The 24,598-nt window shown below is 35.9% G+C and overlaps 3 protein-coding genes across 4 annotated transcripts; 2 read left to right on the top strand and 1 right to left on the bottom strand.

The window, feature by feature from the left end:
* Nucleotides 1-207: 207 nt before the first annotated feature.
* Nucleotides 208-4,043, top strand: LOC125576890. The gene is made up of 3 exons (XM_048737407.1): nucleotides 208-368; nucleotides 479-3,637; nucleotides 3,704-4,043. The coding sequence occupies exons 1-3, from the start codon at nucleotides 208-210 to the stop codon at nucleotides 4,041-4,043; spliced, it is 3,660 nt and encodes a 1,219-aa protein (XP_048593364.1).
* A 159-nt stretch (nucleotides 4,044-4,202) lies between these two features.
* Nucleotides 4,203-9,278, bottom strand: LOC106359851 (phospholipase D delta-like). Of its 2 annotated transcripts, none has more exons than XM_013799478.3 (9): nucleotides 8,164-9,278; nucleotides 7,968-8,084; nucleotides 7,614-7,808; nucleotides 5,973-6,251; nucleotides 5,750-5,818; nucleotides 5,492-5,639; nucleotides 5,260-5,408; nucleotides 4,906-5,064; nucleotides 4,203-4,834 (listed from the first exon to the last, which is right to left on the bottom strand). In XM_013799478.3, exons 1-9 carry the CDS (start codon nucleotides 9,052-9,054, stop codon nucleotides 4,340-4,342), a joined length of 2,502 nt encoding a protein of 833 aa, XP_013654932.2. In that variant the 5' UTR covers nucleotides 9,055-9,278; the 3' UTR covers nucleotides 4,203-4,339. The 2 variants fall into 2 exon arrangements, with proteins under 2 accessions (XP_013654932.2, XP_022545800.1); XM_022690079.2 differs by having other exon boundaries at nucleotides 4,663-4,827.
* A 7,050-nt stretch (nucleotides 9,279-16,328) lies between these two features.
* LOC106361265 (protein canopy homolog 3) lies at nucleotides 16,329-18,248 on the top strand. Its single transcript, XM_013800989.3, has 9 exons — nucleotides 16,329-16,475; nucleotides 16,570-16,596; nucleotides 16,684-16,763; nucleotides 17,014-17,086; nucleotides 17,154-17,208; nucleotides 17,443-17,494; nucleotides 17,585-17,609; nucleotides 17,689-17,780; nucleotides 17,955-18,248. The coding sequence occupies exons 1-9, from the start codon at nucleotides 16,380-16,382 to the stop codon at nucleotides 18,001-18,003; spliced, it is 549 nt and encodes a 182-aa protein (XP_013656443.2). The 5' UTR covers nucleotides 16,329-16,379; the 3' UTR covers nucleotides 18,004-18,248.
* The last annotated feature ends 6,350 nt before the right edge of the window (nucleotides 18,249-24,598 follow it).

The raw sequence follows: 24,598 nt of genomic DNA, 5'->3' as shown, positions 1-24,598 counted from the left end.
CGTTGGAATACTCCTGATATATGGGTGTTTATCGGAAATCCATCGAGAATTCCTCGCGGATTTCCAACAAGTCTACGACTTGTATTTTGCAAGTTCTCGTCGGGAATTATTCTTGTTGTGTTATGATTATAAGATTGATTTTTGTTGATCGGACCAAAAACAGCCCTCAGTAACGTTTCATTTAAACTAAAATTGCATGAAATAAACATGCAACTTTTGGAGCACTTTCTTTCAAAACATGCAACTTCAGGAGAAAACTCTACCTCTGAATCTTCGGAGTACTCAGAAGATGAGGATAATCCAAGTGAAGATCATGACAAGTTCATTGAAGTGATCTCTAAAAGACACAAGAAGCTGCAGAAGGTCAGGTCTAGGGCTAGGGGCCCTTTAAACCTCTAACTTTTTACCTCTTATATATGGATCTTTTTTGTTGGAATATAAGAGGATTTAATGATTCTGTAAAGCGGCGTGGTTTTAGGAAATGGTTAAAGAAAAATAAACCTATATTCGGAGGTCTCATTGAGACACATGTACAGCCGGCAAATGCAGCGACTATAGTATCTCGTTCTTTGCCGGGTTGGTTTTGTGACAACAACTATGATTTCTCAGAGCTGGGGCGTATTTGGATAATCTGGCACAGTTCGGTCTCTGTTAGGATACTCTCGAAATCTCTTCAGCTAGTAAATTGTCTGGTCAAGCTTCCTACTTCAGTCCAAGAAATAATGGTCTCTATAGTCTACGGTTCAAATGATCAATGTGAGAGAAGGCTTCTATGGTCGGAACTGGAAGCTATTTCATGTGATCCTCAATGCAGTGGTGTTCCATGGTTGGTGATGGGTGATTTTAACGAAATAATCTCACCTTCAGAGCATTCCCACTTTGATCAATTCTCTTCCAAGCGGGGGATGCGCGACTTCAGTGAATGTCTTGACCGAAGCTCATTATCTGATCTCCCTTTCTGCGGCAACACTTTCACTTGGACAAACAAGCATGTATCAAAGAAGCTAGATAGAATTTTGGTAAATGATACATGGTTGATCAAATTTCCAGAATCTATTGGTGTGTTTGGTGAACTCGGAATCTCAGATCACAGTCCATGCTGTGTTTTCTTAGATCAGCTGAGACCTAAACAGAAGAGGCCCTTCAAGTTTTTCGCTCATCTAACTCAGCATCCAGATTTCCAAGTCTTGATTAAAGCTTGCTGGGACTCTCTCTCTTTCCATGGCTCGCGACAACTGTGTATCTCAAAGAAACTGAAGGCACTCAAACCAGTTATTCGAAACTTCAGCAAAGACAACTTCTCCAATCTGGAAAAGCGGGTTTCTGAAGCTTTTGAGCATCTAATCCAATGTCAGCAAGTCACCTTATCTGACCCTTCCCCTCTAAATGCAGAGGCAGAGAGAGATGCGCAATCTAAATGGTCTACTCTGGCAATAGCGGAGGACTCTTTCCTCAAGCAAAGATCACGGGTTCAGTGGACTTCTCTAGGCGATGCTAACACTGCGTTTTACCACAACACGATCAAATCAAGAAGAGATACCAATCAAATTTCTTTCTTCTTAGACTCCAACGATGCGGTAATAGACTCCCTCCCTGACATCAAAAATCACGCTGTGCAATATTTCACCGATATGCTAGGAGGACAAGTTACCCTGACTTCTTCTACGCCGGAAGCCATCGCTGACTTGGTCTCAATAAAATGCGACCTAACTGCCATTGCTTTATTGGATGCCCCTTTCACCGCCACAGAAATCAAACAAGCTTTCTTTGATCTACCGAGGAATAAGGCGCCAGGACCAGATGGATACCCGGGTGAATTCTTCTCCTCTCAGTGGGAGACTGTGGGTAAAGATTTGATTGAGGGAGTTAGTGAATTCTTTCGTTCAGGGAAGCTATTACAACAGTGGAATTCAACGATCCTTACCCTGGTCCCAAAGATAACAAACGCCTCAAGGATCTCAGAATTTAGACCTATTGCTTGTTGCAATTCTGTATACAAGGTGGTCTCCAAGCTTTTAGCAAACCGTTTAAAGCAAGTCCTGCCAACGCTCATCTCCAATGCCCAATCTGCTTTCATTCCTGGCCGTTTGCTTGTTGAAAATGTTTTACTAGCTACTGAACTGGTTCAGGGGTACAACTGGAAGGCAATCTCTAAACGATGTATGCTGAAAGTAGATTTGAGGAAAGCCTTTGACACATTGAACTGGAGCTTCATTCTCAACACACTAGAAGCGATGGATTTCCCCTTGACTTTTCGGAACCTCATAAAGCAATGCATAACAACGACCAGATTCTCTGTGGCAATAAACGGGGAGCTTTGTGGTTACTTTAAGGGAACTAAGGGTCTGCGACAGGGTGATCCCTTGTCTCCGTATCTATTTGTTTTGGCTCTGGAGGTTTTTTCGCAGATGCTGAGGGTCAAGTATAGTGATGGTTCTATTGGCTTTCACCCTAAAGCCACTGATCCCAATATCACTCATCTCGCTTTTGCGGATGATATCATGGTTTTCTTCGATGGAGAGAAACAGTCTCTGGATCACATTGCTCAGACATTTGAAGCATTCTCTAGGTGGTCAGGGCTCACTATGAATAGAACCAAGACAGAATTATATGCAGCAGGTCTGACCCAGCCTGAAACCGACGACTTGGCAAGTCTAGGCTTCACTCTCGGCTCACTACCTATTCGCTATCTAGGACTCCCTCTAATGCACCGGAAGCTACGGATCTCAGATTATAGACCGTTAATTGACAAATTAAAGAGAAGCTTCACTGCATGGTCTGTCAAAACTCTATCTTTTGCAGGTAGGAAACAGCTGATATCATCAGTGATATACGGTTCTATAAACTTCTGGACATCGGCCTTCATCTTACCTAAGGGGTGTCTCAAGCAAATAGAATCTCTCTGTTCGAGTTTTCTTTGGAGCGGCAAAATATCTGGTCATGTGAACACCAAGGTCTCCTGGAAAACGGTTTGCCTCCCTAAACAGGAGGGTGGTCTTGGACTAAGGGATTTCGGTCTTTGGAACAAGACGCTGTGCCTAAAGCTTATCTGGAGATTGTTTGATGATACACAGTCGCTGTGGGCTGACTGGATGAAGGCTTACAGAATTGGCGGTAGCCAGATTTGGGAGATCGATGAGAATATTGCCACCTCTTGGACATGGCGCTCCCTTTTACATCTTCGTCCTCTTGCTGAGAGATTTATTCGTGCTGATATCGGTAATGGGGAGAAAATTAGCTTCTGGTGGGATTCTTGGACCCCAATGGGACCATTAATTAAATATTTTGGGCCAAGGGGTCCTACAGAACTAGCGATCGCATCAAATGCCTCTGTGGCAACTGCTTGCAATCAGCATGGATGGATGCTTAGGGGAGCTCGCTCTCCGGCTGCGGAAAACCTACACATTTATCTCACAACAATCCCCCTCCCTTCAAGCTCAAATCAACCAGATTCATACGTGTGGGAGGCAAATGGAATCAGTCTCCATAGATTCTCTGCAAAAGCCACCTGGGAGGACTTAAGACCGAGAGATACGGTCAAACCGTGGACATCTAGTGTCTGGTTCTCAGGCTCTGTACCTAAGCATGCTTTTACTCTATGGGTGGCCCACCAGGATCGCTTGCCAACGCGACAGAGGTTAGCTCAATGGGGCATCCCTGTCCCATTAACATGTTGTCTATGTAATAATTATGTTGAAAACAGGGATCATCTATTCTTGCGATGTGAATGGAGTGAGCAATTATGGCATATGGTCCTACACAGATTGGGAGCAAGACCGATAGCTTTTCACACCTGGACGGCCTTTGCTGAATGGCTAAACATCAGAGATTCAGAGACATCTAGACTCCTGAACAGGCTAGCCTCACAAGCTGCAGTTTATAGCATATGGCAGGAAAGGAACAAGCGCCTTCATGACTCGACCTCTACCTCCCCTGCACAAGTTTTCAAGATTATTGATCGTCGCGTACGGGATGTCATTCTGGGACAGCGGCAAAGAAAAAGCTTCCATCCTCTGATGCAGAGATGGCTAGCTCACCTGTGAAGAATTACATGAGGAGATCATGGAAATGCTCTTCTGGCTAGACCTAACCTTGTTTTTATTCTTTTTTGCCAAGGTTAATTCTAGACTGTCTTAAAACTATTGTAACATGTTACAATCATGCTTCATTTTATATGATAATTCACATATTTGGCAAAAAAGTTTTCGAGATTTTGATTACAATTATAAACCTTCATGCTGATAAACGAAAAGAAACTAACGTCCCAAATTTTGTATATAGTGAACAAATAATAGGCTTTGCACGAATGTATATGTAACAAGCCAATGTTGTAGTTGAGTTATGTGGTGAGAACATCTGGAAGATTGGTTCGAGTACCAAGAATTTTACCTCCAACGTCAGGGAACGAATTGAAACCAGACAAAGGGATTACTTTTCCAGTGTGATCAACGGAGAGTGGGTACTTAAGAAGATGTCCTTGTAAAGGAACGAAACTGTCATCTGTGTATTTCTTCCAGTTATCTTCACTTATCATATTAACTCTCTTCACACATTCCAGGGTTTCAGGTTCTTTGAATATATCATCTATCTTTCCCATGTGCTCTGCCCACAACGACATCCTGTAACCATAAACCTGGCCACGAGGGTGTTTATTCCTATGGCCCCATGTTTGGTGGTTTTGGTAGGCTCCCATTGCTATCTCTGTGTCTCGCGATCCTGCCATTGATCTCTGGTTGATATTTGCAGAGCCTAATAACACATACTCGTCATCAACTACCATTCCCTTCGCGTGTACATATATCATAAACCTTCCCCATTTTTGAGATGCTGGGACCTGATCAATAATACACACTATGATATTCCTCATATTGAACAAACTACGGAATTGCTAAGATGCAATGTTACCATTTCGCCGCTGCTTGATACACAATTTTGATCAGATGGCAGCTCCTCACGGTTACCTAAACAATAAAAGTTGAGATAGTCTTGAGGGTTAACATTCTCAAGGTCCATGTGCTTTATTTCCCGTGCTATGATCTCATACATCATTTGCATTGTTTGCCCCTACATTAGCGCAAGAATAAGAGGTAATAAATAACCCGTAGACAAAATCGTTAGAACTATAATCACTAGAACATGGAAACGCATACACACGGAAAAAATAGACGTTCCCTCAATGTTTTCATGAAAGAGATTATATTCTTTCTTCATAAATCACAGAAAAAAACGATATCCTTTTTCAGATGATTTTTGAAGTACCTGCCAGTAGAGAATTTCTTGTACAGGCGCCGAAGAAGGATCTCCTTCAGGCCACATTGGAATCACTATGTATACTGCAAATCTTTCTCTCGCCCTTATCTTGGTGGCAATCTTCAGTGCAAGTTCTATGGGAACTAGATTATCAGCACCTACAAAGGCATATAAACAGTTATACAAAATTAAAAATAATGGTATCTGTTATATATTAACCAAGTCGAGTGTGTTCAAAGACCTGCTTCTTTGTAATTCGGCCATACAAATGATGATCCAATAAAATATTGATTCTCGATATATATAAAGTGTTGTGCAGATCTGATAGCTTGGATGTAAGCTGTTTGTATACTCTTCTCAATCACAAGATTCTTAGCACACACTAGATTCTGTCAATAATTGTAACGCAAAACTTCTTAGTAAAATAGTTTGATTAACACAGAAGCAGTCTTGCACAGAAAAAAATGATAATAATATTGGGTTTTTCTTATGCCAGGACCTGTGCGTGAGCTTTATGAACATCCTTAGGAAATCCTTTCAGTGATCCTGAGTCAATAGACCTGAAGACCTGTAGTGAATAAAAAACAAAGTTATTCATATAGATATCCAAATCTACGTACGAGAGAGCATGTTAGTCGAATTCATAGACAAATATTATAATGTTTTGCCACAAAGACTTCAACAACCAATTGATAAGTGGTAACGTAAATACCTTAACTTACCTGAACATGCCAGTTTTGCTTATCATCGTCCTTAGAGACCCATAAAGTATCATTTGTTGGAACTGCTGTAGACGGGCTTAAAATCCACGAGATTCGTTCCAGTTTTATCAGAGAATCATCGTGCCAGCGAGTCACCCTCTTGAATTTTTGTCCAATCTCAGACCATTTTGTAGCTTTTTTCCAACGTTGCTCAAAGTTTATGAGTATATCGTAAGCTGCTGGCCCTTCAATTTTGCAGTGAAGATCATGCCACGGTTGCCTAGGTGCTTTGGTTCCTCCCTTCCATCCGAATTTGTGCACATATAAAAAATGTCAAATTGTATGCTAAATTTGGAAAAGTTTCGGTGATCTAAGAGCATGTTTAATGAGGGTTTTTAGGGTGGAGTTCTTAGCGGAATACAAGAATCCGATTCTTAATTTTTAATTAAAAAAATTAAGAAATTTAAGAACTGGGTCTTTATTTTTTTAGTTAAAAGTTAAGAGACGGGTTCTTATATTCCGCTAAGAAACCCACTATAAAAACCTTCATTAAACATGCTCTAAGTACTTTTAATATAAGAGGGGTTTTGGTGTACTTGGGGGTTATTATGCAATAAAACGAAATGTCAGAGATTAGAAGAAAAAAAAACAGTTAAAGTTAGTTGCTAAATATAGACTTTTTTGTGCGAGCTAAATATAGACTAAAGTGAAAATATAAATGTTGTAGTTTTTTTTTTATTAACCACAGTTTCCGATTCCACTTAATTAGTGGGACCGACTAATCTGAGGACCACAGTTTCCGATGCCACTTAGTGGAGCCGACTAATCTGAAGGACCTTGGCATGCCGATCATATAAATCCCCAGTGACCAAGTGGAATCGAACTGCGGGTACCGTATTGTATTTTTCTCCTCCAAGTACCTCTAGACCAACTCCGCTTAGTTCGTTGTAGTTTTCTTTTAGAACAGTTTTGTGATTATTTTATTTAAGAACAATGCTTGTAACCTTTGTGGAATATGCATGTAGCATTTGTGGAAGTTCTTTTCTTAAAACACGTAGAAATTCTATAAATGTAACACTATCTCTACTTATTTTGTTATATTTTTCTTCTAAACTAGAAGAATTTCTACAACGAAGATGAGATTTATTCCTATATTTTTAGATAGTAATTTTGAAATATAAAATAAAAAAATAGAGGAATACTACTTGTTTCTTTATATTTAGAGAAAATAGCAATTTTTATTTTAGATTAATAAATAGAGATGACTTGGAATAAATTTGCTCATAAATACTACTCCCTCTGTTCTGAAATTTAAGATGTTTAGAATAATTTTTATGTTCTAATATATAAGATGTTCTCATCTTTCTAGGTAACATTAAGTTTATCGAAAACTATGTAACCAATCAAATTTAATAGTTTTATTTTGTAATTGATTGAGTAGTTTTTAGTTTATAATTTTAATGATACTTTCTAGGTGAAAAGAAATTTTCTTAATAAGTGTTTACTACCCAAAACATCTTACATTTCAAAACAGAATGAGTATTATAGAGGTTACTATAGAACTAGGTTGGAGATGCTCTATGCATGATTTGTTTGGAGATTATCATATTTGAACTAGAACTTCAATAGTTTAGAAGAATGAAAAAAAAAAAAAAAACCTACTGAAAATGTGGGATTGTGGTAATCACCCTGGAAGACCGTGTCTAAACCCTTGAAAAGTCTATGTTCAGGTGTGTCATATCGACCATCACACAGATCAAGTCCTCCAATAAAAGCAGCTATCTTTCTGTTGTTACCGGATGCTTGTGTATCGACAATTACACATTTTTGATGATGCGAAAAGACAGTGCCCACAACCTAGTCCATATGCCATTAAAATACTGCAGGATCATCATCATGAAATATATAACTTAGGTAAAATATATGCACAGTTCTGCATCACTGTTATAAAGTTCTTTTGAAGAAAGGGAAAAAAAAACAAAAAAAGTAGTAATACAAACACAACAAAAAGCATACCTGCTGCTTGAAAATGCTAAGCTTACTACTAGCGTAACGGGGCGATAGCACACACGTAACTGAAGAGCGCCTGAAGAATTTCCGAGTTTCTTCATCATGCGTTTGCATTACTCCCGTCTATAATAAAAAGTAAGAAGCAAATTCTCAGAATCAAAGACTTTTTATAACAAAACAATGTAATCTATAGATTTGTTACCGTGTTAATGAAAAATTTGCTGTGAGAAGTTCTATCATCCCATACCAACAACAGCACCCTGACACCTTCTTGTGATTTATACTTTAACAGATCACCGAGACTGAGATCCCCGCCATTGGGTAGTTTCCGCGACTGATCCCTCACCAACTTCACTTTGTGGAAAATGGACCAACCAATAACGTAGACCATGTGGTGAGCCTCCAAAATTGAGTGGCATATGTCTTCCCAGCATCGCTCGTGCTGGTACAAAACTCCGTCTTCTAACTCAATTTCTGGCATGTTGTCGTGCACGTGCGCGTCTTGGTACAAAGTGACGTGCCCACCAGTCCTCACTGGAAAATAACAATTAGCCACTCCTGTTGATGTAATTCCATGATTATAAAGAGGGTTCTTTTCATACGGTACAAATCTCATTTCCAATCGAACAGCAGAATCTGGTTTCGGCGAGCCAATGATCGGGAACCATCCGTTGATCGTCTCACCCAGTTTAATTTTAGCAGTAGAGACTGTTGCGATTCCGATCAGATCTGCTCCGAATACATCGTTATCCTTTACATAAAACTCAATTTGAGAGACTGGATGTGCCAATGGAATTTTAAAATGCTCGCTCCAGACAGGATTTTGGGAATTTGAAATAACACGGGTACGGGCTACCGTGGCCCCGGCGAGGCAAACAGTTACATATGGGTCACTAGTGATTATATTGTTACGTGTACGCCTATGGCTACCCTTAGGAGAAGAACTATGCTTATCGAACAAATTTAATGTGTTGAAAACACGACGGATCCTTTCAAAGTGAAGGTCCATGTTGGGCAAGTATCGTGCCTCAATGATTTGGAGTTCAAGATCTCCATGGAGGTAAACTAAACCACTTTGTTTCACATTGGCCATTTATGAGAAACTCAGAAGCACAGAAAAAACAAAGAAAAAGAAAAGTAATTCTAACCGTGTTGTTACAATTTGAACTTCAAACAAAAAGTTGTTACAGTTTGAAATTTCTCCAAAGCCAACGGCGAAAAAACCGAAGGCCTTGATAAACTGAAAAGGAGAAACAAAAACCAAAAATTTGTTGAAATCAATACTTTTATTTTGTGATAGTTAAAAGTATTCGAATATGACAACATGTGGTAGGTAAGTGTTTGAAAGAGGTAAAATGGATAAACTTAGGTTAAGTCGAAAATAGTGCGAAGTTAAATACTTGTATTTGAATTATTCAATAACTACAAACGAGAAGCACGCATGACCACTGTATTTAAAAGAAAATAGAATCTAATGAATCACCTGAGTCACATATATGTGCAACTCTAAAATGGGTTGATATATAAGTCAATAACTTAGGAGGCTTATTGGATTTGATAATTTGGGAAAATTCCATTTTATCTCAAGTCTTTTCTTATTGAACTTGATATTTACAAAAGTTTTTTATAAATCCAGAATTATTGAATCTATATTATTAAATAAGAATCATTATGTCCTTAGTTTTTGGAGATAATTACATTACCATACCACTACTTTTTAAAGAACTTTTTTAATTAATTTCGGCAATTATAATGCCAACCAATCGTAATGAAGGTTATAAACTGACCAATCACAAGCCCTATCGAAGCCCACTCAAGTTATAATCGATGATCCGCTCTTTTTTTAACCCCTAAAACTCAATCTTATTACTAGTTTTGCTACTAGTCTATACTAAGAAATCAGAATTCATAATAAAATTATCTGTTTGGTTTTCGGAGATAATTACATTATTGTGCCACTATTTTAAGAATTTTTTAATTAATTTCGACAATTATAGTGTCAACCAATCATAATGAGAGTTGTAAACCGACCAATCACAGGTGCTATCGAAACCCACTCAAGTTCTAATCTTATTTTGTATTTTAAATATTCACCCTTATGTTAATTTAGTCAAGTGAATTTTTTTTAATGTGATTGTTAAAATGGTTTATGGTCTGTTGCTTTTTTCTAATAGGTTAGGTTTTCAAAATATTTGTTTTATGTTAAGTCATCTATTTTTATTTATACTTTATTTTTTGTATTTTTTTATATTGTGTCTCACTCTTTGATACTGTACAAACATATATTTTTATTATTATATCAATATTGAATTTATGTTTGTATTTTTATGGGATCAGTACATGAATGTTTTTGTAAGGATACAATTATTTAGAGTATAATAATTTCCTTTGTATTTTATATTTATTGTTATTTATTATATCATATTATATTTTGTTTTCCCAACTATTTATTTTTAAAATATTTGTTTTGATTACGTGTTAATTCGCGTGTGTGATTTTCAATCATTTTCTTTTACTTTTTAAAACTTGATGAAATCCAAAAAAAACATTATCATAAATAAATTTTTCTCCTTTTTAATAGAAGTTTTCTATTATTGTTGAACTATTTTACGTATATTCACTAAATAATTATTTTTTCACTAATTCCTTTCTTTTAAAACTTTTGACTAATTTTTCATCAACCTTTTTGTTCTCAAAATCAAAATCAACTGAGCATATATCAATAAACCCTTCTAATATATTAAAACAGAAGTCACAACTTTGATTCATGTGTGATTTTTTAAAAAATGGACCATCACTGGAAATCAGTTATTATTTATTCATTACTAATAATATGTCTTACTATATCACTCCAAATATTCCCATCCACGCCTAATAATACGGTTCGGTTAACAAACATATATTTGCTTCCTTATTCAATTAAATATGTGAAATCAATGTTGGTAATATAAACCATTATCAAACCAGTCCTTAGACAAATACATGACGGTATAGTTCCAATTCTGAACCGGTTACTATAATTTAATTCATTCTGTTTTCACCTGGAATGAACCATAAAACCTCTGTTTTAGTTTCTTGTAGTCACTTACGTCATCATATATATATGATCAACTGATGACCCAGCTCGATTATTTGAAGCATTTCACCTGAAAAGAACCATCAAAGCAGTCGGCTTTAGTTTATAATCGCTTCTTAGACATTATGTACATATATGATCAACTGATAATCAACCTCCAGAATTTAAAACCCATATATATGATATATGACTAGATTTTAGTGGGGACGCACTTTGATGATAGTTCAATATCAATAACATTTAATATATTTTATTAAATTTTACATAACTTAATTATAGTATCTTTAAATATCTTTATTTTTATTTAAAATACTAACAGATATTTTAAAGACATATCTAATAAAATCTTTCAAATATCTTTTGGAATCTTTTTAAAATATATTTCCGAGATTAGTTAATTAAATTTTTAATTCAAAACATATAATTATAAACTAAATTTTAGTTAGTTGATGACAAAAAATATTAATTTAGTTTTGATTGTAAATAAAAATTAATAATTATATAAAATACTGTTAAAAATATTTTAATAATAATAACAATTTTTAATTGATTCAATTTTCAAAATTATATTTAAGAAATATTTAAAAAAATTAAAAAATAAATATTCGTTCATATTTCTAATTTAAAAATGAAAACTAGATCTTGACCCGCAAAACCGTGTGGGTGATTAGTTTTATTTTACACACATAATTCTTTGTTTACATGATTAATTGTAATATTTACCATATTACAAATTGTTTAATATAATATTTTAAAACACAACAATGTTATAGTTCACATGTAATAATTTAAATCATGTACAAAATTTTAATTTGAAAATATTATTAGTTAAGGATCAAAATTTAAGTGAAAAGTATTATATTAAACTAATATCACAAATTTTAAAATATTTAAAAAATGTTTTTAAAAGAAATATTTGTCTTTATTTCTAATTTAAAAATGAAAGTATCTTATCTATTTAGCACATAAATTATGACTTATTTCATATGTAATTTTTTTAATTTAGACAACTTAGAAGTCATACCTTTAAATATTTTTACCATGTAATACAATTAATTACACATGCCTTCATAGATGAAACATTTAATATTTATTCATATCGTATATATAAGATTTTAGTCTGCTGTTATTAACATCTGTGTATTCTCTGAGTTGAAAACCAATTCGATTTATTATTTAAACATCTATACTAAATTGGTTTAATTAATCATTTTATACCAAATTCTCGGTTCAGCTTAATTTCATTTCTATATATATATTTCAAATTTAGAAATAAAATAAAAATTATGTAAATCAATATTGTTACATAATAATGTTTTTAAAATAAATTTTGTTACAAAAATACAAATTTTATAAATTTTATAGTAATAATATCATACGCCACAAAATTATTATTATAAAATTAGATAATATATAACACTAAATTATATTAATTTATTAATATATTTTATTGCATAATCTAAAATATTTTAGTAATTAAAAAACCCGTACGGTCGTGCGGGTCGAGATCTAGTTTTGTTTTAACTTAGATACTGTCACCGTTATAGTGGTCTCAATTAGATATAATTATTGCTGTATATATAAGGTCGAATTACTGGTTTTGTCCCTCCTGATGTCACATCTAAGAAAATTATACATTAGTTTAGTATAATATTTCTGATTAGAATATATAACTTGAAAAAGGAAAACATGTGTAAATGTATTGGTTCTAATAAAAATATATTTAGTTATGTAACTGAAATCCAAAGTTTTGAAACAAAAATATTCGTCATTACAAAGCCATTATCACAAAGCACATGAAATAATAAAATCTAGCCTAATTAATTATGACTTATGAATTAAGTCATAATGTGTCTTAGAATCTTAAACCCCACGTTTACTCGTGTAAAAACAAATGCTGACATAGCGTTCCAAAAAAAAAAACGATGTGTTGTAGCAGGAGGAAACAAAAGGATAGTATAACTTTATAAGTACTGATTTGAAATTATCTATAAGCTAACTTACCTAAATTGTGATTTAGCTTATCCATTGATGTGCACGTCATAGCTTGCCCATCGATGTTGTGCATGTCTTGAGAATATGAGAATGGATATCTTTGACAGTTGAGTAATGCTTCCCTTCATCATCCTGAATGTGGAGGATTCTGTTGTAACTTCGTCTCTGCTTCGTTTTGGCATGAAAATATTTCATGTTCTTATTGCCTGCTTGTAGCCATAAAATTCTGCTTTTTGGTCTCCAATACTCTTCTTCCATCCTGTATTGAAGTTGGAGTTGAGCTTTTAGAGTTTGGAGATAAATATAATATATGGCAGGAGATTCATAGGCTTTCTGAATATCCACTTTTAATTGCTCAATCACCTTCCTTGAGTTAGTGTTCCTCTTGCTCTTCCAGTTTGACAAAGCTCTGCGACATTTTCTGATGATAGAATGAATGTCCCTATATGTGACATTGGCACAGTCTTGATTCCAGGCATGCTCAATTACTTGGTTGAAATCAGGCAGGAGTCTCCATCTCGTATCATATCTGAAAAGATTGACCTTTTTCCATTTAGTAGCATTTATGCTAAGAAGCAGAGGTCTGTGGTCAGATCCTATCCAAGGCAGAAGAGTTACAGTAGCTGTCGGGTACATTTCTAGCCAATCACTATTAGCTACTGCTCTATCCATTCTAGACATAATCAAATATTTTGACCTTTTGCCAATCCAAGTAAATCTTCCACCTATGGTTTTAATATCGTGAAGACCAAGAGCGCAAAGCATTCTGTTGAAAGGAGATAAGGAAGTGACTAACCGAGTTAAGCTGTCCTGCTTCTCTTGTCTTGTCTTGTCTTTAATTCATTGAAGTCACCTAACATCAACCTTGGCTTATTCTGAAAATAGCCTGCATTTTCAGAAGATATAATGCTGTGCCGTTGGCGATTGCGGTACTTTACAACTGGATTTCCATAGATATAAGACAACCAAAAAGTATTGGTGCCTTCTTGTACACACATATCAGTATTATACAGAGAGGGGTTACCCAAAAAACTAAGCCCAACCCCATCATTCCAAAAGAAAGCCGCACCTCCGCTACTGTCGTTAGCCAGGATGACCAAAAAATTCTTATAACCCAAATCCTTAGCTAAGTCTTGTACTACAGTATCTACATTTTTAGTTTCTACGAGAAGCATTATATCTGGATTGTAGGACCTTTTAATGTCCTTTAGGTGGGGAATTGTCAAGGGGCTTCTCAAACCTTGACAATTCCAGTGTAAGATCTTCATGCCGCCTGTGATGGTTTGAGGCGAACCATCAAACTATAATCAGAATGCTCAGTTTGTTGTCTTTTTGCCAATGAAGATGTAGCTTGGGTTTCAGGATCTTCTGGAGTCTTCCGCTTTGTGCCTTGATCAGGTAGAGTAGATGATATCTCCATATGCTGAGTTGGGAGATGCTCCATATGGCTTTGCTGAATCTCTTGAATACTTGGTTCCGGAGGCGTAGGCGGCACCACTTGCACAAGAGCAATCGTACCAACAGTCTGCTCCTGCTCTCCTACGATGCTGAGATCTTCCGTCTGTATATTACGATCTTTGCTCTGATCCAGGCTTGTGTGCCCAGTTGCAGTAGTGCCAGATGATTGACCGACCTCCATTGAAGTAATGTACTCTCCAATTGCCGCCCTTTTTTCTTGAGCAGTTACATATGGATTAGAACCAATATCCATTAGCTCATATTGTCTTTGCTGCAATTGGGGAGACACATCGCAAGCTTCATACCCATGCTTTAGACTTCCACAAAGCATGCAGAACTTCTGGAGCCCCAAGTATCTAAATTCGAGTTCGACTGGTGGCTGATGTTTCAAGAGCTCCAGTGTTCTTGTAAGAGTAATGACATCATCTTCATCAAAGAGAATTTTTACCCAAACCTCAGCTTCCTTTACAGAAGTGGGCTCTATGATAGTAACTTCATCCACATGTCCCAGCTTTGATCCAATACTGTCCACAATTCCATAGCATCGATACATGTCAGGGAGGTTGAAGATTCTTACTCTGGACGGGATTTGCCTAAGGAAGGTCGGATGACTTCTGTTCGACCATCGGTCTAGAGCAACGATCCATCCCCGGTAAGTGTATGGCTGTTTATCCAGCACTTTCAGCAGATGTTGATCCTTTTCGAAATAAAAATTGACCATTCCATCATCATTGATTTGGCTCTCCACCTTCCTGACAAGTTGCCAAATCCTTGACAGAGCAACCTTCATCTCCGCTGGGTTTTGATGGAAAGGGTTAAGACCCTTGGCTACCAGACAGCGTCGGTGGTCCTTCTCAATCCACTTCTCCTTGTCTGCTCCAAGCTTGAGGTTTTGGAGAGCTTTCAAGATGATCTTTGTAGGATCTGCTTGTTGGTAGTTGTCCTAATTAGGATCAGGATATTGATTTTCGGATTGCATGTCGAAGGATTGAAATTTGGTGCAAGATTCGTGATCGATCGAAATTCTCCTAGAGACTTTTGAAAATCGCCTTGTAAAGCGGTAGTTAGTTTTTAATGGGGTTAAATGATTTATACTATTAAAGCAGGATCCTATTGTCTTTTTTACCTTAATCTGCCTTTTTATTTATTAACATTGCATGTTTCATTAAGGACAATCAAGTAATATTAATAACACATCTATATTGGGTCATTTTTCCGGATCTAGCCCACAGCAGATCTCTCTTGGGCCATTTGGGCCGATTAAGAAATCCGATCTAATTCTCTCATTTTTTTTTCCTTTGGGCCGTTGAGTCTAAGTTCAAATAATTTTTTTTCCACTATTATTAATTATTTTTTTTTCTTTTCTTAATATAATTTAAGGATTCATAAAAAATTGAATTTTTTCATTGAAAAATATAAATCTTTATTAAAAGTATATAATTTTTTTATATTAAAATATTAACCACGTAATAAAATTAATTTATCAGAATTATAACAACTTAATTCATTAAAGAAATAAAGTTTAATTTTTTAAACATAAATAGTCATTTAAAATGAAATACAATAAATAAAAATAAAAATTTTAAGTTTTTTATAAAATAAAATACAAATATATAAAAATATGACATTTAGTAAATATTTGTCAATTGAAAAAAAAATCTGCGTTTTGAAAGCGCGGATCAAAATCTAGTAATTATTTAAATTGATAACAATCAGTATTAACGTTGGCAACAAGTTGTGCAAAAAAAAAAAAAACGTTGGCAACAAGTGAAGAGTGAGTTACGTGGCTACAAATCGTGATATCATTGGTTCAAAGCATAGCGATGACGTGTTTTCTTACATATAAAAATAATCTAATTTACTACAGATCCGAAGGAAGAAATCGAAGGATGGCGAAGCTGGTGATCTTCACCGTAGTTGTTATCACCATTTTCTCCTTTGGAGTCTCCGTTGATGACAAATGTTCTGCTTGCAACGCCGTCGCGGTATGCTCGCTTGGAATCTCTCTCGATGTTTTATTTCCCTAGTCTCTGATCTACTTCCCTCGCACTAATATGGGTGGGTGTCGATGCTGTGCAGGAGGAATTGGAGTCACAGCTTTTGAAGGTAATACAAAATTACAATAGTATTCGAAGCCTCCCTGTTTCTGTTTCAATGCTAGTTCAACCTTTTGATGTGTTAAGTCTTAAACAGGAAAAACCACGAAACCATCTTGATTTGAGAAACAGACTCAATTCTAAAGGCCAGCGTGAGGGAAAAGTTATTGATTATAGGTACGTCAATCACGCATCCTTGTCCGCTTAGACTTTTTGTAATACTTTTGGAAACATGAGACAAGAGAACTTATTGGGCATATTTGTAATTGTGATCCTTACTACAAGTGTGGACTGTATGCTTGATTGCTTTCAAGAATGTAACATGGATTAGTAGTTAGCAGCTACGATGAAATGCAAATAATCTAACAATTTTTCTTAACCATTTGTTAATTTGTCCCTGTATATCTATTTTTTCAAATTCAAATAGAATGAGCGACCTGAGGGTGGTTGATTTGCTGGACGGTCTGTGTGATAGAATGCAGGACTATACTCTACAAAAGGTAAGCCAAGTTCGTGTATAATTCCTTTTGATCTATCAATTCGATTCTAACTCCAACATTTCCGCAGGTTGAATCTAAAAATAGAGAATGGGTCAAAGTGGAAAGTTTTGACAATCTAACAAGTAATGTCTATTTCCTTTTAAATTTTACAATCTGTTCATCACACATTTGGCTTCTCCAGCTGCTTCAATAATGTTATTTTAATAAATTAAGCTTAGGTGCTTCTTCTTAAACTGTTGATCGAGGAAGATTCTGGAATAAGTATTGTGGCTGTGAAGCCTTTATCTCTCTAGTTATTATTAGTAGGTTTAGAGACTTGTTTGGGATTAATGTTCCGTGTTTGTGTGTTTTCATAGATAAACAAGAAGCTAAAGCGCATGCAAATGACATTTCAACTTATTGCGGAAGGTAAGACAATCGAGAACATCCGCAGTATCTTGTTCCAGCTTAATATTTCTTTAAACTCTTGTAAAATCTCTATGTAATTGATTAACACAGATTGCTGGAGGAAACGGAAGATGAGGTAAACTTTCTGCTGACTCTACTTTTAAGTGACGAGTAGAATTATACCAAATTTCGTTGATGTTGATGAGGGATGGCAGCTTGCTGAGGTAATAAAGAATGGATCACTAAAAGTAGGAGATGCCCGCAAGGTTCTGTGTCAAACTTTAAGTAACCACTGCAGCAAATCAAGGTTAGTAAAATAATTATTCATCTTCCACATTTCCATCTTGAAGGGGACTCTTTAAGTATATGTTTTAGAATCAGTTTAATATATTAAAACCATTCATCACTGAGAATAAGAGAATCTCACAATCTTATCTTCTCGAAATGTAACATGATTCCGTATTTTGCATTCTAAATTCAGTGAAACAGATTCAGAAGATGAGGACGACGACGATGCAGATGAATTATAGCCCATTCCAGGGAAATCTCACACCACTTATTTTACCAACAAGGTCGCACTACAAAGACATTTTTTACTCATATGTGGTTTAGACACCTTTTCAGCTCTTATGTTCCATCGATAATCCGTTCTAGAAAACTTAATGAGACTGTGACAGCGTTCTGTTTTAGAACTTTTTTCTCGAAGACATTTAAATTAGCTAACCAGAATTATGATACCAGTCTAAATTATATATTAAAATATAAATTAAACCTAGATTTGTACTATCACTGTGAAATTGTTCTTGCTAAGACTCAGATTGTTCGTTCATTTACTCATGAGTCATGTACCACGTTCTATCTACACGTTCTTTCTTTCAATTTTGGGTTGTTCTTCTTAACTTTTGCGTGTTCATCTAGATAATGCATCTATTAAATCTTTCAATTTTTGGTTGTTCTTCTTAACTTTTGCGTGTTCATCTAGATAATGCATCTATTAAATCTTTGTTCTATATACTAGTTTTAATAATTTTTTTAAAAAAAAACTTGCCACTTGATTTTGGAGTTTTGGTGAAAGTATTAATTCTTATAAAAATGTAATTTGTTGTTAGGGCGAGAAATAAGATTTCACAACTATAGCTAAAAAATGAATTTGCAGCTTCAGTATAAAATTGCTTTCATTTTTTTTTATAATATTGATGAAAATGTGTTTTCTACGGTTTTATAAGAAAAGTTGTATTTGTTAAAAAAATGAAAATATGATTTTGCTTTTTTTGTCAACTAACTTTTATGTTAAAAATCCACTAAACGAATGAGTTTATTTTAGAGGGATGTATTGAACTGAAGATTTTAGAGAATTTTGATTTTTTCTTAAAATCCCATATTATTCAATTGATGATTTAAAATAAAAGTTTCAAATCAAGTGTTATCGAATGTGGAGTTTATGTGAAATCATTTAAAATCACTTGTAATCTCATGTTATTCAATTAACAATTTATTAAACATAAATCAAATCCAGTGTTATTCAAACCTAAACAATGTTTTAAAACAAAAATTTATGAAATAGATTTTAGAATGCTTTGCATCAATTTGTAGTTAAAAATTGTCCACACAGAATACCACCTCGACATGTGTTATTTCAAAGACCTTATAAGAAACTTTTGAGAAACAAACATACAGAAACATTCTCGTTGAGTTTCTCAATGGATTCACTGCTTCTAATTAACAATACAATCAGTCAGATTTCACTAAAGAAAATTTAAAGTCCCAGTGATTAGTTGACATGGAGAATATTGAACTGAGTTTCCATCGATGATGGTTTAGAGAAACCAGAAAAGAACATTACATTGATTCAAAGATCAATGATCGTCGTCTTTATACTGACGAGTTCTATAATTGACTAAGAGATGTAAAAATCTCAGTTGCAACTTCAAGGGTTATGAATATAACCCAGAAATAAGGTTATCTGATCTGGGCAGAGATGGTTAAGAGAAGAACAACAGTGTCTCATATGCCTATAAAACTTAAGAAAGAGATTATTAGAGATATTTTTGGACATCGTAGGCCACTAAAAAAGATGTTGCAACTGTTGTTTCTGTTACTGCAAGGATGTGGGTTGTGTTAGGCGATTAGTTATCATCACTAATGGATTAGGATTAGTCTGATAATTTTTATTGCTGTATCTCATGAATGTGTCTTGAATCTCAAGAATTGATTCATTTTATTGCTGTTTCTCATGAATGTGTCTTGAATCTCTATTTTGATTGCTGTTTCTCATTAATTCTTTAAAAAGTGACTTAGTGGGATTTAGTGGGTTTCAAATATTTTGATGGAATTTCAGATAGAGATTTTGATGGGGAGGGGATTTGGTAGAATTTTAAAACAAAAAAAAAAAATACTAATTTGATAAAATCCTTTTTTTATATTTCCAAACTGACCATTATCAGTATCAAAGTTAACATAGAATTTGTATCGTAACAAACCTTCTTTAATTGATAAATCCCTTGTCTTAAATTTTGGAAAGAAGCTTTAGACGATGCAATGATTGCTAAGGCATTTTCTTTTGTGGTCTACGTTGCATTGTAGATCCAATATGCTGCTATTGCTGTCCTGGGAATGGAGAACGAATCTAAGATGGCACTTATCGAAGGATCCAACCTTAAAGCCAAAAATATTTCAGCTTCCACCAGAATTGAATTGGGTGTTGGTAAAAGATGAACAAAGCTGATTAATTTCTTGAAGGGACAGAAACTAAACTTTATCTACTGTTTGTTTCAAGTCTTGTTTCAATTGGTATATTAAAGAACATTGTACTGAATAAACTTTCATCACAGAATAAAATCTCCACTGTTTTTAGTTGATACATAAAATATTGGGATGTACAGACACAAATATGCATGTATATATTAAACAAACACCATTACTGCATAATGCTAAAGAAACCTTATAATGTGTTGTGCAACAAATATAAAGAGGAAGGTTATGTTCAGCGAGACCATGTACAGCGAGATTTTGTTGTAAAACAAACCACGGTGGAGAAGATTGACACTGTTGAGATAAAGAGATTCTTTGGGGGAAGAAGGTTAGTGATTAGGAGGTGATAAGAGGGAAGTAGCGTCGGGAGAGAGGTAGCGTTTGGGAGGGATCAGAGATCGGAGAACGGGAGGCGGAAGGGAAAAGAGTGGAGACAGAAGGTAGGAACGTAGAAGGAAAAATAATAAAGTCATGTCGATCGAAGAGCATGGAATCGGTGCTGGCAAAGCGTGGGGACTCGACGGAGTGAAGTAAGCTTGTGTCACCATTATAACATTGTTGTGACTCTGTGAAGTACGAAAGAGAAAATGGAATATGTCATTTGTTTTTTTTATATATTTTTCAAATTCCATCACTTTAGGTGGTATTCTATTCAGTTGAATTTAAAGGGTGAATCATTTTTTTCTAATACTCTTAAATAATCTTTGATATAAATAATTGTGAAATCCATATTTTCCAATAAGGGGAGTTTTTATAAGATTTCTACAAATGCCATATCCAATAATCATGGATTTGTTAGAGTTTTTATAAATGTCATATTCTTTTTTTTTTTTTTTTGTCGACAACATTACAGACTCATATTGACCCTGTAAACCACACTGGTAGATGTTGATCCATGTGAACGACGAAAGACGTTTGTGTCCTGACACTGCGTGCTAGGTTATCCGCCTTTGTATTTTGCGTTCTTGGCACATGAATAATCTCTGATCGTATGAAACTCTCTTTCAGACTCTTGATATCTTCCAAATAACTTGCAAAAGCAGGCCATTCTTCTGGTGCTGAAACCATCTTCACCAATTGAGAACAATCCGTTGCAAACGTAACCTGAAATTGTCGTAAGTTTCTCATACATTCCATAGCCCATAGTAGCGCTTCCATCTCTGCATGTAATGGTGTTAGAGATGCCCGTACATTCCTTGCTCCCATCAACCCCTCAAATCCTTCTAATGTACTGAACCAACCCTGACCAGAGAAAATATCACCCTCTTTCCATGATCCATCTGTAAAACACCATCGTCCGGAAATTGACGGAAGGGACGTAACCTGTATCTGAGTTTCCATTTTCTGTTCATTCAAAACTTGTGCCTCTGCCCAGAGTATAGATTCCGTTTCTGCCAGTTTTAGAGTATCCTTAGGATCCATATCCAAATTGCTAAAAACCTTATTGTTTCTTCCTTTCCAAATATACCATAGTATCCAAGCAAACTGATGATCCTCCATCTGTGGAACAACCCTCCAAAAAAGATGATCCATATTCGTAAAAAGAGAACTCGTTGGGAAAATGACTGGATTTGTTGGTATCTTTGAAAAAGCCCAAACCTGAAGTGCTGGAGGACATTCGAAAAATACATGGTTAATCGACTCCTCCTCCGCTCCACATCTTGCACAACAAATCTCACCTTGCATCCCTCGCGCCTTCAGATTCTTCTTAACTGCTACACACCCTGATACCAATTGCCAAAGAAAATGTTTTATTTTTGGTGGACACCGGATTTTCCAACAAAAAGCCTTCAGAGCATCAACTGTTGGTCCCATCAATAATGGTGGTCGTTCCCTATCCGGGTAGATCCGCTCTACTTGGTAGCCTGATTTAACCGTAAATCTTCCATTGTTTGTGAAATGCCATCCTTCCCTATCGACCATCTGATTTCTGCTCAGTGGTATACTTTCTATAATTTTCACATCCTGTGGATCTACCAAATCCCGTAGGGCCTGCGAATTCCATTTTCGCGAAATGGGATCAATAAGTGATTCCACTGTAAGATCTGGATACAAATTGTGTTGATTTTTGTTGGCTGGTCTCGGGCGAGTGGTTGGGAGCCAGGGATCATTCCATACAGATATAGAAGAACCTGTTCCCACCCGTTTGATTAGTCCTTTGCTTACCAGAGATCTAGCAGATACTATACTCCTCCAGCCATATGACGGAGAGTATGAACGGATCGGTTCAAGAGGTGAGGCATGCCTATAATACCTCCCCTTGAAAACTCGAGAGAATAAAGTGTTTGGCTTTTCTATCAGCCTCCATAACTGCTTACCAAGCATTGCAGTATTGAAATCAGTTATATCCTTAAAACCTAAACCCCCATCTTCCTTACTGACGCATACTTTGTCCCATGATTTCCAATGCAGTCCTCGTGAACTACCTCCAGGACTCCACCAGAATTGTGCTACAGCACCCGTCAACCTTTTTGTGGTTGCCTTAGGTAAGCGATAACACGACATCGTATGGTTCGGCAATGCCGTAATCACTGATTTAATAATCACTTCCTTTCCTCCTTTTGTAAAAAACTTAAAAGTCCAACCATTGACCCTACTATTTAGACGATCCTGCACAAAGCCGAAAACTTGAATCTTCGAGCCTCCAAGATTCTCTGGTAATCCTAGATAAGATCCCATTCCCCCCAAATTCTGAATACCCAAAATATCTCTTAACTCCTGCCTGGTCGATTCCTCAATCTTATGACCAAATTGAATCGAAGACTTTTCAAAATTTATCAGTTGCCCCGAAACCATCTCATACTCTTTTAAAATCCTGAGAATAGTGTGACATTCCTCCTTTTGAGCTTTGCATAAGAACAAACTATCATCCGCAAAAAAAAGATGTGAAATCGATGGACATGCTCTGGCTACCTTAATTCCTGTTAATTGTTTCCCTCTCTCCGCCTTCCTGATATTTGCAATCAAAGCCTCAGTACACAAGATAAATAAATAAGGAGACAATGGATCTCCTTGTCGTAAACCTCTTTGTGGAACAATGAGCCCTCGTGGTTGTCCATTTAGAAGAACCCTATATTGAACCGAGGATATGCACTCCATCATTAATTTAATCCAATGCTGATGAAAACCCATCTTCTGTAATAAAGCTTTAATAAATTCCCATTCTATCCTATCGTACGCTTTACTCATATCCGTTTTAACTGCCATATACTTTCCTTGACACGCTTTATTTGTTCTTAATCCATGAAACATTTCCTGAGCTATAAGAATATTATCAGAGATCAAACGCCCTGCCACAAATGCCGATTGCGTCTCCGAGACGAGAGAGGGTAAATAGATTTTCAACCGTTGACACAAAACCTTCGATATTATTTTATAGCCCACATTACATAAACTGATTGGTCGCAACTCCGTCATCCTTGTAGGCCTTTCTGTCTTTGGAATCATACATATATTAGTAATGTTTAACCGTGCGTCCATCTCTCCCGAGACCAGAAAATTATTCACCATCTCTAGTAAATCATTCTTAATAATATGCCACGAATGTTGAAAGAAAAGAGCGGTCATGCCATCTGGTCCTGGTGCTTTCTCTGGATGCATCATAAAAAGAGCCTCTCTGACCTCATTCTCAGTCGCCATTCTCAATAACCATTGATTTATCTGAGGAGTAATCCCCGGTGTTATTTCCGAGAGAAAATCGTCAAACTCCGATGGAGATGTAGTACAAAAGAGTTCTTCAAAATAGTCTACTGCTATTTTTTCTACTCCATTATCCTCAGTGATCCAATTTCCGGCTGCATCATGAAGTCCTACAATCCTATTACGTACCCTTCGTTGCTTAGTCAATGCGTGGTAAAATTTTGTATTAAGATCCCCAGATGAATACCACATATTCCTACTTTTTTGGTGCCAATACTCCTCTTCATCCTTATATGCCTCTTGTAGCTTCCTGGATACTTCCAGTATGTCCTCTTGAGACCTAGTATCATCAGTTTGTACTTCTTCAAGGGCCTTTTGCAAATCTGCAATTTTTTCCTTTCCATAAGGTGGATTATTTTTCCGCCATTTTGCTATTTGATGACGACAATTACTAATCTTTTCCACTATACCATTTCTGGTGCCTTCCCTATTTTTCGACCAACCCATTGTAATTGATTCCATAAGACCATCTTGGCCAACCCATCTCTTATCGAATCTAAATTGGCCTTTTCTCCGTATAACTTTATCATCGAGAAAAGCCACCAGAGGTCGATGATCAGATGCCACCATCTTTAAATATTCCGTATGAGAACATGGGAATAAAGTATGCCATTCCTCGTTTGCTAGTGCACGGTCTAGGCGGCATCTTACCATTACTGCCCCTTTTCCTTTACC

Source organism: Brassica napus, chromosome A8 (genome assembly GCF_020379485.1).
Source record: "Brassica napus cultivar Da-Ae chromosome A8, Da-Ae, whole genome shotgun sequence".
NCBI classification, from domain to species: domain Eukaryota; kingdom Viridiplantae; phylum Streptophyta; class Magnoliopsida; order Brassicales; family Brassicaceae; genus Brassica; species Brassica napus.
This window is presented reverse-complemented; position numbering and strand designations above follow the sequence as displayed.